Source organism: Rhinoraja longicauda, chromosome 1 (assembly GCF_053455715.1).
Source record: "Rhinoraja longicauda isolate Sanriku21f chromosome 1, sRhiLon1.1, whole genome shotgun sequence".
In the NCBI taxonomy this organism is placed as follows: Eukaryota; Metazoa; Chordata; class Chondrichthyes; order Rajiformes; family Arhynchobatidae; genus Rhinoraja; species Rhinoraja longicauda.
The window spans coordinates 75,773,759-75,792,512 of record NC_135953.1 but is presented as its reverse complement, the minus strand read 5'-3'; the positions used below and the strand labels follow the sequence as shown (position 1 = coordinate 75,792,512).

The 18,754-nt window shown below is 43.6% G+C and overlaps 1 protein-coding gene across 1 annotated transcript in view; it reads right to left on the bottom strand.

Annotated features, from left to right (window-relative positions):
* The window catches only part of LOC144594226 (protein sel-1 homolog 3-like), an 80,191-nt gene extending 61,472 nt beyond the window's left edge, over window positions 1-18,719 (bottom strand). Inside the window, exons 1-3 of the mRNA XM_078400457.1 lie at window positions 18,642-18,719; window positions 10,349-10,537; window positions 10,077-10,221 (exon numbers count right to left, since the gene is read on the bottom strand). Of these exons, the coding sequence (XP_078256583.1) occupies window positions 10,077-10,175 (99 nt within the window). The 5' untranslated portion in view covers window positions 10,176-10,221; window positions 10,349-10,537; window positions 18,642-18,719. The remainder of the gene's footprint in view (window positions 1-10,076; window positions 10,222-10,348; window positions 10,538-18,641) is intronic.
* Between the last annotated feature and the right edge of the window lie 35 nt (window positions 18,720-18,754).

Below are 18,754 nucleotides of genomic sequence, written 5' to 3'. Positions count from 1 at the left end.
ATTTCTATACTAATCTCTCTTTTCCATCAATCCCCATATTCCACAATTCCCAACAGAGTAAATCTCTAAAGATTTGCAAACTGCAGAGTGAAAGGATTTTTCCTCATTCCTGAAATGGCCATTTCCCTTCCCATATCTGAGAATATTAGTGAATAGTAAATGTCAAGCAATTTCAGGCTATGGACCACAAGTACAAGCTTCCACTGACTAGATGAATAGTTGCAATGCAATGGTTAGTTGCAATAGTGCAATGTCAGGTTCACACATGTGACATGTGCATTAACTTGGATATAGCTCCAAAATCACCAGAGATCCAGTAATTTTTGCAAAATCTCAGAGATCCTGTGCTAAATGTCATTTGGTAAGAATCATAATTCCCGATTCAGGACTTTTCAGCTGGAGAAGAAAGCCTCCAGCATATATATTCCTAGCCCACTAGATTCCATTCTTCTAAACCTCAGAGAATACAAGGAAAATATATTCATCCTTCTTCAGACATCAATCAATCCAGAAAATCGACATTCAAAAAGTATCTCCGCTTTTAGGGAAAATAGCTCCCTGTAATCAAGGAGGTGGCTCAAGAAATCATGGTGATCATTTTCCAATGTTCAATAGATTCCCGATCAGTGCCTGTGGATTGGAGGGTAGCTAATGTTATCCCACTTTTCAAGAAAGGAGCGAGAGAGAGAGAGAAAATGGGGAATTATAGGCCAGTTAGCCTGACATTGGTGTTGGGGAAGATGCTGGAGTCAATTATTAAAGAGGTAATAATGGTGCATCTGGAGAGCAGTAAAAGGATTGGTCCAAGTCAGCATGGATTTATGAAGGGGAAATCCTGCTTGACTAATCTTCTGGAATTTTTTTGAGGATGTGTCAAGTAAAATGGATGAAGGAGAGTCAGTGGATGTAGTGTATCTGGACTTTCAGAAAGCCTTTGATAAGGTACCACGGGAGGTTGGTGAGCAAAGTTAGAGCACATGGTATTGGGGGTAGGGCATTGACATGGATAGAGAATTGTTGCACACAGGAAGCAAAGAGTAGGAGTAAACGGGTCCTTTTCAGAATGGCAGGCAGTGGCGAGTGGAGTGCCGCAAGGCTCTGTGCTGGGGCCGTAACTATTTACAATATATATATTAATGATTTGGATGATGGAATTAGAAGTAACACTAGCAAGTTTGCGGATGATACAAAGCTGGGTGGCAGTGTGAACTGCGAAGAGGATGTTAGGAGGTTACAGGGTGACTTGGACAGGTTGAGTGAGTGGGCAGATGCAGTATAATATAGATAAATGTGAGGTTATCCACTTTGGCGGCAAAAATAAGGAGGCGGATTATTATCTCAATGGTGTCAAATTAGGTAAAGGGGAAATGCAATGAGACCTTGGTGTCCTTGTACACCAGTCACTGAAAGTAAGCATGCAGGTACAGCAGGCAGTGAAGAAAGCTAATGGCATGTTGGCTGTCATAATGAGAGGATTTGAGTACAGGAGCAAAGAAGTCCTTCTGCAGTTGTATAGGGCTCTGGTGAGACCACATCTGGAGTATTATGTGCAGTTTTGGTCTCCTAATTTGAGGAAGGATGCCCTTGCTATTGAGGCAGTGCGGCGTAGGTTCACGGGGTTAATCCCTGGGATGGAGGGACTGTCATATGAGGAAAGATTGGAAAGACTAGGCTTGTATTCACGGGAGTTTAGAAGGATGAGGAGGGGATCTTATAGAGACGTATAAAATCATAAAAGGACTAGACAAGCTGGATGCAGGAAAAATGTTCCCAATATTGGGGGAGTCCAGAACCAGGGGACACAGTCTAAGAATAAAGGGGAGGCCATTTAAAACTGAGGTGAGAAGAAACATTTTCACCCAGAGTTATGAATTTGTGGAATTCTCTGCCACAGAAGGCAGTGGAGGCAAATTCACTGGATGAATTTAAAAGTGAGTTAGATAGAGCTCTTGGGGCTAGTGGAATCAAGGGATATGGGGAGAAGGCAGGCACAGGTTACTGATTGTAGATGATCAGCCATAATCACAATGAATGGCCGTGCTGGCTCGAAGGGCCCCATGGCCTCCTCCTGCACCTATTCTCTATGTTTCTATGTAACTGTAGGTGGCCTCGTCAAAGCCTAATAAAAGTGCACAAACAACAACACTTACACAATAACCCTTTGGCTTATTGTCAAACAAAATAGCACTTTACTTTCTGTACCTGTACATTAAGTGTTCTTGATTCCTTTGCATTAGCCCCATGTCCTCCCCTTACCAATGTTTATAGATCTCACACCTCATACGAATATTCTGCTGTGCCATATTCTTCTTTTCCATTTTCCTTCCAAAGTGGATATTTTACTGAATAATGTGTTCAATCACACAACAGTTTGTATATCTTTCCAACAATTTTACACCCTTCTCAAGACTTATTTCCCCATTTAGCTTTGTGCCATCAGTCCAATACAATCAGTCATTGACATATGGTATAAATTCGTAACTCCCTGGTCCACTCGGCGACACCAAACGCAAGCTCGGCAATCGTTTCGCTCAACACCTTCGCTCAGTCTGCCTTAACCAACCTGATCTCCCGGTGGCTGAGCACTTCAACTCCCCCTCCCAGTCCCAGTCTGACCTTTCTATCATGGGCCTCCTCCAGTGCCATAGTGAGGCCCACCGGAAATTGGAGGAACAGCACATCATATTTTGCTTGGGCAGCTTGCAGCCCAGCGGTATGAACATTGACTTCTCCAACTTTAGATAGTTCCTCTGTCCCTCACTTCCCCTCCCCCTTCCCAGTTCTCCCTCTATCTTCCTGTCTCCACCTATATTCTTTCTTTGTCCTGCCCCCCTGACATCAGTCTGAAGAAGGGTCTCGACCCGAAACGTCACCCATTCCTTCTCTCCTGAGATGCTGCCTGACCTGCTGAGTTACTCCAGCATTTTGTGATACCATCAATCTGAAAAATACCATTATAGACAATAGACAATAGGTGCAGGAGGAGGCCATTCGGCCCTTCGAGCCAGCACCGCCATTCACTGTGATCATGGCTCATCATCCACAATCAGTACCCCGCTCCTGCCTTCTCCCCATATCCCTTGACTCTGCTCTCATTAAGAGCTCTATCTAGCTCTATCTTGAAAGCATCCAGGGAATTAGCCACCACTGCCTTCTGAGGCAGAGAGTTCCACAGCTTCACAACTCTCTGAGTGAAAACGTTTTTCTTCATCTCCGTTCTAAATGGCCTACCCCTTATTCTTAAACTGTGCCCCCTGGTTCGGGACTCCCCCAACATCGAGAACATGTTTCCTGCCTCTAACGTGTCCAATCCCTTAATAATCTTATATGTTTCAATAAGATCCCCTCTCATCCTTCTAAATTCCAGAGTATATAAGCCCAGTCACTCCAGTCTTTCAACATACGACAGTCCCGCCATTCCTGGAATCAACCACGTGAACTCACGCTGCACTCCCTCAATAGTAAGAATGTCCTTCCTCAAATTTGGAGACCAAACCTGCACACGGTACTCCAGTTGCGGTCTCACTAGGGCCCTGTACAACTGCAGAAGGACCTCTTTGCTCCTATACTCAACATTCCATTAGCTTTCTTCACTGCCTGCTTACTTTCAGTGACTGATGAACTAGGACACCCAGATTTCGTTGTACTTCCCCTTTTTCTAACTTGACACCATTCAGATAATCTGCCTTCCTGTTCTTACCACCAAACTGGATAACCTCACATTTATCCACATTAAACTGCATCTGCCATGCATCAGCCCACTCACACAACCTGTCCAAGTCACCCTGCAACCTCATAGCATCATCCTCACACTTCACACTGTCACCCAGCTTTGTGCATCTGCAAATTTGCAAATGTCACTTTTAATCCCTTCATCTAAGTCATTAATGTATATTGTAAATAGCTACGGTCCAGCACCGAGCCTTGCGGTACCCCACTAGTCACTGCCTGCCATTCTGAGAGGGACCCATTTATCACTATTCTTTGTTTCCTGTCTGCCAACCAATTTTCCATCCATGTCTGTACCCTACCCCCAATACCATGTGCTCTAATTTTGCCCACTAATCTCCTATGTGAGACCTTATCGAAGACTTTCTGAAGATCCAGGTACACCACATCCACTGGCTCTCCTTTGTCCATTTTTCTAGTTACATCCTCAAAAAATTCCAGAAGATTAGTCAAGCATGATTTCCCCATCATAAATCCGTGCTGACTTGGAATGATCCTGTTACTGCTATCCAAATGTTCTGTAATTTCTTCTTTTATAATTGACTCCAGCATCTTCCCCACCACTGATGTCAGGCTAACTGGTCTATAATTTCCTGTTTTCTCTCTCCCTCCTTTCTTAAAAAGTGGGATAACATTAGCTACCCTCCAATCCACAGGAACTGATCCTGAATCTATGGAACATTGGAAAATGATCACCAATGCATCCACGATTTCTAGAGCCACTTCCTTAAGTACCCTGGGATGCAGACCATCAGGCCCTGGGGATTTATCAACCTTCAGTCCCATCAGTCTACCCAACACCATTTCCCGCCTAATATGAATTTCCTTCAGTTCCTCCGTCACCCTAGGATCTCTGGCCACTAGAACATCTGGGAGATTGTTTGTGTCTTCCTTAGTGAAGACAGATCCAAAGTACCTGTTTAACTCGTCTGCCATTTCCTTATTACCCATAATAAGTTCACCTGCTTCTGTCTTCAAGGGACCCACATTTGTCTTAACTATTTTTTTCCTCTTTACGGACCTAAAGAAACTTTTTCTATCCTCCTTTATATTCTTGGCTAGCTTACCTTCATACCTCATCTTTTCTCCCCATATTGCATTTTTAGTTATCTTCTGATGCTCTTTAAAAGAGTCCCAATCCTCTGGCTTTCCGCTCATCTTTGCTATGTTATACTTCTCTTTTATTTTTATACTGTCCTTGACTTCCCTTGTCAGCCACGGTCGCCTCTTACTCCCCTTAGAATCTTTCTTCCTCTTTGGAATGAACTGATCCTGCACCTTCCCAGAAATACCTGCCATTGTTGTTCCACCGTCTTCCCTGCTAGGGTCTCTTTCCAGTCAACTCTGGCCAGCTCCTCCCTCATGCCTTCATAGTCCCCTTTGATCAACTGTAGTGCTGACACTTCCGATTTTTCCTTCTCTCTCTCAAACTGTAGATTAAAATTTATCATATTATGATCACTACCTCCTAATGGCTCTTTTACCTTTAGTTCCCTTATCAAATCTGGTTCATTACATAACACTAAATCCAGAATTGCCTTCTCCCTGGTAGGCTCCAGTACAAACTGCTCTAAGAATCCATCTCGGAGGCACTCCACAAACTCCCTTTCTTCGGGTCCATATCCTCTGTTTTCCAATTGTTAACCAACTCCCGAGCAATACTCAAGATAATGCCATCAATCCCATGAACCCTAAGCTTGTGCAACATCATCAGTGGCACTTTTGTGAAAGTCTTTCGAAAATCTAAATCTAATTTTTATTTATTCATTTATTGAATTCAAAAATTGCTGACAAGTCCCATATCCAATTGTCTTTGGAACGGCACAGTGGTGCCTCAGGTGGAGTTGCTGCCTCACAACACCAGCAACCCAGATGCGACCCTGATCATCAGACTTTAGAGATACAGCATGGGAACAAGCCCTTCGGCCCACCTAGACTGCGCCCACCAGCAATCACCCTGTGCACTAACCTACACACTAGCGACAATTTTACAACTTACCAAAGCCAATTAACCTACAAACCTGTACGTCTCTGGAGTGTGGGAGGAAACCAGAGCATCCAGAGAAAACTCATGCGGTCACAGGGAGAATGTACAAACTCCATACAGACAGCACCCGAGGTCAGGCTTAAACCTGTGTCTCTGGCACTGTAAAGCAGGAACTCCACCACTGCGCCACCGTGCCACCCCAAAATGACCTGCAGTGCAATCTATAGGCAGTTTACACTTTCTCCCTGCTATGACATGGGTTTGCTCCACGTTCCCTGATTTCCTTCCAAATCCCAAGGATATGCAAATTGGTAGGTTACTTAGCCTCCCAATTGCCCTAGTGTGGAGGTGAGGAGGATAATCTGGGAAGGAGTTGATGGGAAGATGGAAAGGATAAAATAGATGAGCATGGGATAAGTGTAAAAATGGGTGATTGATGGTCTGCGCAGACTCAAGTGATCAATGACCCATTTCTGTGTTGTATGGCTCTATGACTATAATCTGTGGGTGACCCATCTGTTTGAATTGGTGCAGCCTTCCAGTATAGGTAGCTGCATACAGTAGTGTTGTGGTTTAGGCAAATTCAGGATTTGCAGCTTCAGGATTTACATACAATGGAAATGAAGGAAAGGTGTTGTATTTCTATGTCAGGATAATAATAATAATAATAATAATAATGCATTACATTTATATAGCGCTTTTCTAAACATTCAAAGACGCTTTACAGGGTTTACTAAAACATAGAAAATAAAATAAATAGATAAATAAGTAAACGAACAGAAAAGGAAAAAGAAGGTGAGGTGACAGTCAGTGGTTGAAGGCAGTGCTGAACAGGTGAGACTTCAGTGATGTTTTGAATGTGGTGAGTGAGGAGGAGTCTCTGACGGTTTGGGGTAGTGAGTTCCAGAGTGTGGGAGCAGCGATGGAGAAAGCCCTGTCCCCCCAGGATCTGAGTTTGGTCCGGATGGGGGGGGACAGGAGGTTAGCAGCAGCAGAGCGGAGGGTATGGGTGGGAGTGTGTCTGTGGAGGTCAGTCAGGTAGGATAGGTATGACTTTCATTGAGAGGGAGGAACAAGGAGAATTTGTAGGTGATTGTGGTGCCATAATCTGACTAAATTTATTAGTTATTCTTGGTTGGAGAGGTCATGTGTTTGGGAAGTACCATCAGAGTGGCGTTGGGAAGTAACTATAGTGTATTTTGTGCTTGGCAGTAACTGCAGCCATTGTTAATGGAAAAATTAAAATTAAAGGCAATGGATAGGGGAGCCAATTACTGAGCATCTCGTCATGAATAGGGTTAAGCTTCCTTATGGCTGTTGGGAATTGTACTGATCATACAATCCTGATTTGGCTTTGTGGATCATAGAAAGTCTTTGGGGAGTAAGCAGGTGAGTCACTTATCAACCCATACCTGAATGTTGACTACTTTTGCTGCATACAAACACTGCTTATTCTGTTTTAAGGACTTGTGAATGAAACTTAGCATTGTGTAATCACCAGTGAAAATGTATAACTTCAACATTATGATGGGAGGAAGGTCATATAGGAAGCAGTTAAAGGTAATTAGGCTGAGGCCACTGTCCAAAAGAATTTCCAATAGTGATATGTTTGTTTAATATAAAGTATGACTCCAGTTTGTGGCAAATTTCGCCTCTCATGCCATTCTTATCTTACATCTGAAATTCTGATCTTTAATCTGTGTTTGGACTGAAATGAGATTTAGAAATGCCTGGCCTTGAGAAATCCAAACTTAGTATTAACAAGTACCTTACTGGTGAGCAAGTGCCCTTTGATATCACTGTCAATTACAGATTCCATCACTTTGCTGATGATAAAGAGTAAACTGATTGTGAGGCAAATAGTTGCTTTCAATTTATTCTACTTCTGTGGGAACAAAAGGTACTTAGGCATTTTTCTACCTTCTTGGGGGCAAATGTTGTAAATGTGCAACAGCAGCTGAGCGAGAAGCACAACTAGTTCCAGAGTGCAAGTCTTCAGTACCACAGCTGGGATATTGCCTGGTCCCATAGGCTTTGCTGTATCCAGCGCTCTCAGAAATCAATAGAGTTTAAAAACAAGGATACTCACCAACAACTAACAAATCAGCTCCATCGTGTGACTGATGTACTATTGTTTACGGAGTACTATGTTTACATATTCTGTTGTGCTGCTGCAAGTAAGAATTTCATTATTCTGTTTTGGGACATATGATAATAAAACACTCTTGATCTTGCTTTCCCTTGAGGTGGCACTGCATTTTTTTATTCCCCCTTTTGCTTTCCTTGTCCTTTTCTTTCATTTAATTCCTTAACTCCCACTTTCAGTTGTCACTACCTTTCCTCTCTTTGGAGCTACTCCTTGTTTTTAAATAAAGAACTAGTACAACCCTGGGCCTGGGCCTCCTACATTGCCAGAGTGAGGCCACACGCAAACTGGAGGAACAGCACCTCATATTCCGCTGGGGTAGCTTACATGAACATTAAATTCTACAATTTTAGGTTACCTCTCACCAACCCCTCCCCGTAACCCCATTCTGATGGCATAAAATAAACTAGATAGAAAAAATAACTAGGATCGCCATTACTGAGCCTAGTTATGTTTTAAAATCCCATCTATTGGTTCTTCCTCAATGTTTGTATCTTTGTGAATCTACCCATAATTATTAAACTTAATTCCACTATCATGAAACCATGTTAGCTCTGTCCCGTTATCAACCTGTTGGTTGTCCAATGACCAATATCATGCTATCTAATCTGTGGGTCTCTATTATCCCTCTCCCTATTTTTTTGAGAAGCAACATTCTCGTTGAATGGTGGCATGAGAAACTGCAAATGCTTGAATTCATGTTCCATGCTTGGAACTCAGCCGGTAAGGGAAATAGACAGTTGCGATTTTGGGTCGAGACCCTTTATCTGTACTTATTATCATCAAAATGTTCCAAGTCATAGCCATTAATGATTAAAATTAAAACATACATTCTCTGCGTAGCCATCGGGATTAAGCCATTAATTAAACGCAACAATATTTATCAGTTTTATGCTCAATAAAAAAAAATCTGATAATATTTATTGTTAAGTTCTTTGCTCTCATAAGACTTTTAGTTCTCTACAATTTCTGATAGGACTATTTGTTTATATTTGCTTATATGGAGTATAAATTGACCAAATGACGTTTCCCTGTGGTAAATTTTTAATATTTCCAAAAGGGTACAAAAAAAGGATTTGGATTTGGCTCAAAATTCAATTCTCTCAAGCAGTCTGCCTTGTGCTTTCCTTCCAAATCTCAGGAACATAGGCACTACTAGACCAAGTGGATCTGTTGGGCCCATCCTCTCCTGCATTGGTGCAGGTCCCCCTCGCCCCTCTCCACCCTCCCTCCCTCCCCTCCCTTCCCCTACCTTCCCCTCCCCCCCCCACTCCATCCCCCTCAACCCCCCTTATCCTCTCTCCTCCCCCTCCCTCCCCTCCCCCTCAACCCCCCTTATCCTCTCTCCTCCCCTCCCTCCCCCTCCCCCCCTCCCCCTCCCCCTCCCCTTTCCCCCCCTCAACTCCCTTATCCTCCCCCCTCCCTCTTATTATCTGCCAGGTGTGCTGGGCTTGTCGCTGTTTTCCAGCATGCTCTGGAGCACGGAAACTACTTTTGCTGTAATTTTACTTTGAGATGAATGTCAAACTCATGGATAGAACCTGGAGTCATAAAAATGGTATCAAGAATCTGGAATTGTATCTGAGAAAGCAACAGATTTGCACTCTTTTTGTACAACAATAAAGGCCTTCCTTTGTCCCGCCCCCTGACATCAGTCTGAAGAAGGGCATCGACCCGAAACGTCACCCATTCCTTCTCTCCTGAGATGCTGCCTGACCCGCTGAGTTACTCCAGCATTTTGTGAATAAAGGCCAAATGGAGATCAGATTGAAATACCGACAACTGTGAAGGTTCACAATAAGGTAAATCAGTAGAAGCTAATAAAACTGATTCTTGGGTTGATAACCTGACTCATAATTTCAAATAATTAAAATAAGACTGTTTGAGATTACTTTTAGATAAGGTTTATTGTGGGATAGAATAATCTTCAAAAACTGTGCCAGAATATGAATCCAAAAATAACTTTAAAAAATATATATATTTCAGTTAGAAAACTGATGAAAAATGGGAAACGGCAGTGGTGTAAAATCAGATTTTTCTTTCAGACAAGGGGTTTAAATCCCTTTTCATTGGTGCACGATGATCCAGCTCACACAACCTCTGTCACCAGCAGAGCGGGGCAAAAGAACAGGATGCAGTTCAACCTGGAACCGCTTACGTAAACATTAATCTTGGCGTCCGCATCGCCTATTATCCCTGTTTAATATCACTTACCAGCACGGATAGCCACCCGAGGCAGTGCAGCCAGTGAAATGGCCTCATTCTCCTACGAATCGCCATGGCACACAATCTGGTCACCATCCTAAATCCCATTGGTTTGCATCTTCCATCTGTATGTTTTACTTCATCGAATTGGACACTATAAGACGAGCTCAGTGATTAGAAGCTTGCATGTTTCAACTGTGCACAAATCATTTCGGAAGTTCTAGGAAAGATAGTCTGACACCACCCCCCGCCCGCCAGTTTGGTGACCCGTTCACACTTACTTGTGATCTCAGGTGGGGAGCAGCAAGCAACAGGTGAGTCTCACCTGGTGGCCACTGTTGACTCAGCCCGGGCGAATCTGACAGACGTGGAGCAGCCTAAGGTACTTCCGGGAGCTGCCCGGCCAATAGGAGAGACAGCCACAGCGCAATCCAGGAAGATCCAAGCGTCTCCTTCTCGCAAAGCAACCCCTGGGTGAAAGAAATGAGACTAATCCGCCCAACAGGGAACTTCAACAGTATGAGCGGCTTTTGAGCTTCTACAGTATGTGAGGCTTTCTTCCTTGGTGATATAACCCTTCCTTTTATTTGTGTAGGGAAGAACTGCAGATGCTGGTTTAAATCGAAGGTAGACTCAAAATGTTGGAGTAACTCAGTGGCTCGACCCGAAACGTCACCCATTCCTTCTCTCCAGAGACGCTGCCTGTCCCGCTGAGTTACTCCAACATTTTGTGTCTACCTCCCTTTTCTTTTCTCTCCCCTCTAAAAGCTATGGATATGCGTGCACAGTATAGGGGCGGGGGCAAGCAAATATCAAGCAATTATCAAATCCTTTGTCATTTCCCCCAATTACGGTGTTTAATATGTGTATTTTAATTCAACCTATGCCACATGTTCTCAAACGGGGAAAGACAGTCTTACCCCTGTCACTGCCCAGGAGTCGCTTAACATCGTTTTTCTTTCCTCTCTCGTAGACTATTATAGTTCAGATTATTAAACTGATGAATCATTATATTAATTCCAAATATATAATGACCCAAGTGAGGTTTTTGACTTTTTTTCAATGAAAAAGTTTCGGCAGCTAAAAATATTATAAACCTCGGTGTTTGGTTTGTCTTTCTTCAAACGCGGAGAAATGTACAGGAACTTGTACTGGGCAGCAAACTGCACTTTTGATTTGGTTTTAAGGTTGCAATATTTTTGAAATTAACGAACGATTGACTACATTCAGCACACAAGGGTCCGAAAGAGGAACAAACAATCCTGGAAGTCAACATTCAATCCGTTTGAAATAGCCATGGTCATACAAATATGATCGTTGTGGTTGTTCGGCCCAGCTATCGCGGCCTCAAAACTAATCCAAAAGTTCTGCGCGTTATGTCGTATCCGAAACAAAATCCACGAAATAACGCCATAAAGATAAACGGAATGATCTAAAAAAACATGACGCTTAAGAGGAGGTCGAATATTGGTAGTCAATATTCAGGGTTATTTCACATTTTGGAAGGACACGGCGGATAGAAAAGACGGTAGGACAGCCAATAAGAGATTGTGAGACACAATAAATACAATTGTGAGACACAAGAGGATCTGGAGTGAATTTAGGAGGTTAAAAAATGCAAGGGAAAGAATACCGTGGTAAGCCTACAGGACAGCAAACAGTAACCACATTGTACAAAGGAGTATATATCACGTAACAGGAGGTGGGGAAGGAGTGGTGTAAACAAAATCATCGGTGAATTTAATGTTCACGAAGATTGGGTTATTCGAATTGGAAATGGGAACAGCAAGACTGAATTCACAAAGTACATTTCCCAGAACCGCACATTATCCAGCCAACCAGAGCAGGCTACTTTGGATCCGATAATGTCAAATTAGATAGTTTTAATAAATAATTTCAAGAGTAACAGACCCCCCCCCCCCCCCAAGGGAAGTGCAGTGCACATTAGCATTGAGAGAGAGTAAGAAACTTAGGTCTGATACAAATGCGTTAAATTTAAGGGAATTCTACAAAGGAAAGAGTTAGCTAAAAATAGCTAAAATGGACTGGAGAAAACAATGTACAGGCAACACAAATGGCTCCTACAGACAAGCAATGGCAGATATTAAAGGATATAACTTGTAACTATCAACAAAAAATGTATGCTAATGAGGAGTAATGACTCTCAGAGAGTGGGAGAGATTAACTAACTTTTGAACTGTTTAAGATATTTGGTGCTCTTGGTTAATGAATTCCCCAGATCGAAATGGTTAACAGACTTCCCAGAGTTGGATAATGAATTGGCTGGGCAGAGTTAATGAATAATTTGTTCAGATGGAGTTGGTGGGAGGTTGCCTCTCAGTAAAGTCTGAAGAAGGATCTTGACCAGAAATATCACAGATTCCTTCTCTCCAGAGATGCTGCCAGGCCCGCTGAGTTACTCCAGCATTTTGTGTCACTCTTTTGTGCCTATCTGTAAATGCTGGGAGGATGGTTCCCCTCATGAGAGAGAATAAGATCAGAGGGCATAGTCTCAAAATGAGCAGGTCTCCATTTAAGACTGAGATGAGGGATAACTTATTTCACTCAAACAGTTGTGGATCTTTGGAATTCCTTGTCCTTGAAAACCATGGAGATTGCATCAATGAGTATATTCAAAGCTGAGACTGATAGCTTTTTAATTAGTGAGGGAATCAAGAATTCTGGGGATGGGTGGGAAAGTGGACCTGATGAAAGTTTAGTTTAGTTTATTGTCACGTGTACCGAGGTACAGTGAAAAGCTTTTGTTGCGTGCTAACCAGTCAGCGGAAAGAGCATACATGATTACAATCAAGCCGTTTTCCTGCACTAATCCTGTTTCCCTTAATTCCCTTAATATCTACGAATCAATGAATCTCAGAAACATTGAGCTTAGAATCAGGATGCATCGAAGAGCCTGGCACCAAATTATTAATGTTTTGCCAAGTTACTTAGAGACCGTCCTTTCCAACATGCAAGTGGTGACGAGCTTCATTAGTACTGTTGTGGGATCAACCTAGGTTGAAAATGAAAGGTCTCAACCCAAAACATCACCTATTCCTTTTTTCCAGAGATGCTGCCTGACTCGCTGAGCCACCGTCTATCTTCAGCTAGCATTGCAACCTCTATTCAAGCACAATTAGCTGCCACTCTGAGCTGCAGTGGAAATGCAGGCTTCTCCAGTCCAGTGGTGGGATGAATGTTATTAAATTGGACTGCGTTTCTTGTTATCTCTGGTGGTTAATTAAGTTGCTAAAACTAGCTTGACATTTGCAAATTAATCAGAACCAACACTGTAAATGCACAATTACATCTTTTAAAACACATTTGGGCAGACACGTGGATGGGCGGGGGGGGGGGGGGGCAGAGAGATCTGGGCCAAATCCAGGCAAATGGGACTGTCCAGTATGCCAACTTGGTCAGCATGGACAGGGAGGGCCGAAGGGTCTGATTCCAGACTGTACAGCTCTATGACTCCATGACTCTATGAATACATTTCTACTTGCCTTTCTGCCAGTTTTTGCACTTCAAACTTATTTGAAGATTTGATTGCAGAATTTTACAACATAACGATCTTTGGATCAGCAATGGTCTTATTCAATGGCAAGCAGGTTTGAAGGGGGCAAATTATCTCCCCCTGCGTCCCGCCCCCCCCCCCCCCCCCCCCCCCACCTATTCCTTGCCATCAAAATAATTTCTTGGCCCAATTATCTTCAGCTGTTTCATCAATGGTCATCTGACTATGACATTTGAGTTGGAGGAATTATCAATGATGTTTTCCAGCACTATTTGCATTTACTTGTATGCGGAGGGAATGGTGGGCTGAGAAAGCCAAGGAACTTTCTCACCTCTCGAGTATCAAACAATGATCATCTCTCTTGGAGTGTCTAATCATCCCTCCTCACATTCTCCAAGGTTATTGTGGCCAAATCTCCCACTACAAACAGCATGGTGTTATCATGCTGCCTGACCTGCTGAGTTACTCCAGCATTTTGTGAATAAAAACCTTCGATTTGTACCAGCATCTGCAGTTATCTTCTTATACTACTTGTTGCTCCACTGCGATTCCTCCTCAAGGTATGTCCACTTTGAAGAAGTTCTCCTCCTCTCTTCGACGAGAGTTTAGCAACATGCTCTCTCGCTGCTCCCCCTCTGTGATTTCTCCTGCCCTCCTACTCTACGACCACATCTTGACCCAGACTAGCTACCTTAGCCACATCTGCTTTCTTGGGACTTGCATGCGTCTGTTCCTTTGTCCCGCCCCCCTGACATCAGTCTGAAGAAGGGTCTCGACACAAAGCGTCACACATTCCTTCTCTCCCGAGATGCTGCCTGTCCTGCTGAGTTACTCCAGCATTTTGTGAATAAAAATCTTCGATTTGTACCAGCATCTGCAGTTATCTTCTTATACATGGTGTTATCATAGATCGTCGACTTGCTTTCATATTGGAAAGTTGTAAAATTTTGTTCAGTGTGGCACATGCAAGTATAGGTTGGAGTGTAAGCATGCAGATAGCATGATAAGAACTCTGCTGAGCAGAAAGACGTGCCTGAGCTTGGATATTATCATGCATAATAATAATGATATTCTTAATAAGACGCCATTCACTGACTCATGGTTTGAACATTAAAAGAGTATAACCAGTAGCCAAGACGTGTTTAATGCAAAATCATTCTCAAGGTTTTAATGTAAAAAATAGACAACTTTTAAAGAAGAGAACTTAATTAGGCTTTATAAAACAGTATATCCAGTCTAATATGTCCATTCTAGGTTACCAACAACTTCAAGAGAAAAGATGAAAGAAACATGAAGCAATCTGGTCAGACAAGATATTCCAGATCAGGAGCAGCATCTGGAGCTATACAATTGGAGCAATATCTAAAGATGAATCACTCTGTAAAACTAGTGCAGCTCAGCAGGCCAGGCAGCATCTGTAGAGAATGGATAGGCAAAATGTTGGTAGGGACCCTTCTTCAGAATGTCCATCCCTTCCTCAGATGTTGTCTGATTCGCTGAGTAACTCCACCACTTTGTGTTTTACTCAAGGTTTTAGCATCCGCAGCTTCATGTGTCTCCGAATTAATGTGTATATGTTTAGATCCCGAAGCCTTGAATAAAGTAATTGAACACATGTATTAATCACTATCATTCCAATGTGGTGATAACGTTTGTTCAGTTCTAGATGTTAAAATGAGGTTTGGGGTTATGAAATTGCATGAATAGCCATCACCTTTTGGGAGGTATATTTGGGATAAGCTCCACACTAGAAAAATTCTGAAGGAAAATGTTATGGAATGACTTTAGGGATAAAAGTAATTGCTGATAATTTTGTGGCTGTTGGCTTTGGAGAAAATCCGAAAGAAGCAATTCGTGACAATAACATTCAGTTGCTTTTCTTCAAAGATGCAGTCAGTATAGAGCGATTCCAAATATAGAGAAAGTGAAACTGACGGCAAAGATTAGGTTCTACTAGACCAAATGGACCCGTTGGGCCCATTCCTCGTAGAGGGGGACAGGGAAGGGGAGAGGGTGCCACTCACCTCAGTTAGCCAAAGATTTGAAATATGAAATAAATTGTGCTCATTAAATTTGTCAAAAAGAGTATATAAATAAATGCTTTTTAAAAAAACCTCTTGTTTCCTGACACATGCAGAAAATCTTGATGCAGACCATTTTCAAGGAATATAACTCCACCCCCTTCATAGCGCAGGAGTTACCTATATAGATAAATGACATAATACTTGTGGGATTTGTTTAATACCCTCATCTAGCAGTCATAGTAAAATTACTCAGAGATTTAACAAAGACATATCTAGAATGGCTCCAGTAAAATTCCCAAGAAGTTGTACTTAAAAAAACATAGTTACGGTTGCTAACACACCAATTTAAAGATATATGGTAATGATATATGGAACTGATGTGATACAATAGACAATAGGTGCAGGAGTAGGGCATTCGGCCCTTCGAGCCAGCACCACCATTCAATGTGATCATGGCTGATCATTCTCAATCAGTACCCTGTTCCTGCCTTCTCCCCATACCCCCTGACTCCGCTATCCTTAAGAGCTCTATCTAGCTCTCTCTTGAAAGCATTCAGAGAATTGGCCTCCACTGCCTTCTGAGTTGCCAGTTTTTGGTGCCATTTTTAAGTCCCAGTTGTTGTAAGTGCAGGGTTCTTGACCTGACCATGAAAGCCCATTGTCATGGCGGCGTTGCAGGGACAGCCCAGCCAAGCATGGCTGTTGGTGTTCTCCACCGTTGCTCACTGCTCCGTGCTACTGTAGGCTGTGTGCGTCCATGCGCTTGGCCTCTGAGAGCGGCGTCCGGTTCAGCCGAGCACCAGGCTATTGCTGGGCCTCCAGTGGCCCGCTCCACTGTCGAGGCATTGCATTGCCTCCCGCAACAGGTCTGCTCCATCCGACTCCTTCCGCTCTGGGCAGGTGAGTCGGGCCTTCCAGGTGGGTCTGCAGCACAGGTCCTCGATCCACAGCGCAGGTCCTCGATCCACGCCGGCGAGCTGGCCCTTCCGGGCGGCTTCCGGACTGTGGTGTGGGTCCTCTGTCCATGGCAGGTGAGTTTCCGGTCTGTGGCAGGCGAGTTGGGCCTTTGAGGTGGATTCTGGTCTGCAATGCGGGTCCTACATCTGCTGCAGGCTAGTCAGGCCTACCAGGCGAGTCCTCTGTCCAGGGCGGGTGAGTCCCCAGTCTTTGGCAGGCGAACTGGTCCTTCGGCTCGCCGGGATACTTTGGGATGGGAGTCAAGCGAGTTCATATGAAGGAATGCTTCAGGGTTGAGAAGGCCTTTGAAGTGTCTTTTCAACTGAGGATACACTGCCTTTTTGTCTTTGATAAGTTCACCTCTGTTCTTGGCACCCACGAAGATGAGGCCTTGGTGTATTTGGTCCTAAGCCAAGGTGAACCAAGAGCATATCAACCTAAGCAGCTGAGCTGCAGTCTGCAGGTAATAGACTCGAGACCACAGCTGTTAAAATCCTGAACATAAAACAACTGCTCAGGTCAACTGAAGAAAAAAATAAGATACTTGAAGTTTAAGATTTCAAAAGTGCTACAAAACTCACAGTTTAATGAGCAGCAGTGAACCTCACCTTCCTATATGCTCCCAGCGGGTCAGGCAACACCCTTGGAGAAAATGAAGATTATGGACACGTGGAGGCGGATGATGTTGGGTGTATGCATGTTCAGAGCCTGAATGACATAGCATCATTCATTCACTGAAACATGAGAAAATTGGTCTCCCATTTAACATTCACAACACAAGTGTCCTCCACCAACCTGCCCCAATATTTTGATAATAAAGGTTTAAAGCAAGATAATATAAAACATGTACTGTTTCTTACATCTTGAGAGCTGGAAGATCATTTGGATGGTGGAGTAGAATAACATTTTAAAAAGGGGCAGACAGTGGCACAGCTGCTACCTCGTAGCACCAGAGACCCAGATTAGATTCGGGTGCTGTCTGTGTGGAGTTTGCATGTTCTCCCTGTGACCACATGGGTCTCCTCTGGGTGCTCTGGTTTCCTTCCACGTCCCAACTATGTGCTGGTTTGTAGGTTAATTGGCCTCTGTAAATTATCCCTGGTGGGTCAGGAGTTGATGAGAAAAGAAGATAACATAGAACAAGTGTGAACAGGTGATCAATGGTTGGACAGGACTCGGTGGGCCGAAGGGCCTGTTTCCATGCTATATCTCTAAGCTGCCTCTCAGAGAATGCCAACATTGATCATGAACTTCACCACTGCTTTCACCACTGAAGAAAAAATAAGATATCTGAAGTTTTCAAAAGTGGCATGAACTCACAGTTTAATGAGCTGCAGTGAACTCTATCTGGTCTATATGCTCATGAAATCTGGATTAACTGCATCAGTTAATGCTGATACATTTTCTATCCATTTTCCTTCATAAATGTTGTCTGGCCTGCTGAGTTCCACAGGCAGTTTTTTAGGACCACATTTCTCCAAATCCACTGGGAGAAAAATCAAACAAATGTCAACTTCCTCTCTCTCTCAGGCCTTCAATGCCAACATTGAGGCACTAATTACACTCAGAAGGTTATACTAGTCATGCCCAAGGACCTATGGACGCTGCCAACGCCACCCCGGCTGGAGTCGCCTCCCCGGCCACTTGCAACCCTGGCTGCCCACACCATCCCTGGCTCGTGCCGCTTCTAGGCCAGACCTCCTGCTGCCACTGCCGGCCCACACAGCTTCCTTGGCTGCCTAATGCATCTCCTGCCATCGCCGTCTCTTACCTACTCTCCAGCCGCATGTGAGCCATGACATAGACTTCTTTCATTCTCGCCTCTCCCCCTGGCTGCCAACTGGATTCCAGGCCCAGTTCCTGACCGAGCGTCAATAGACAATAGGTGCAGGAGTTGGCCATTCGGCCCTTCAAGCTAGCACCACCAATCAATGTGATCATGGCTGATCATTCTCAAGACTGAAGGGTCTCATGTTCTCCAGGGATGCAGTCTGACCTGTTAAGTTACCCCAACAATGTCCTTTTGTGTATTAAACAACAATTGCCGTTGTTCGTTTCTATTACATACACCGATAATACCTTGCTCGGTTATAGCGGACAATCGGCAATAACGGGCGCCATAGTTCGTTATAAGGAGGGTTTGCTGTATTTCTGTAAATGGGTCGTTTGGAGGCGTGGCTTTCTGCACCTGC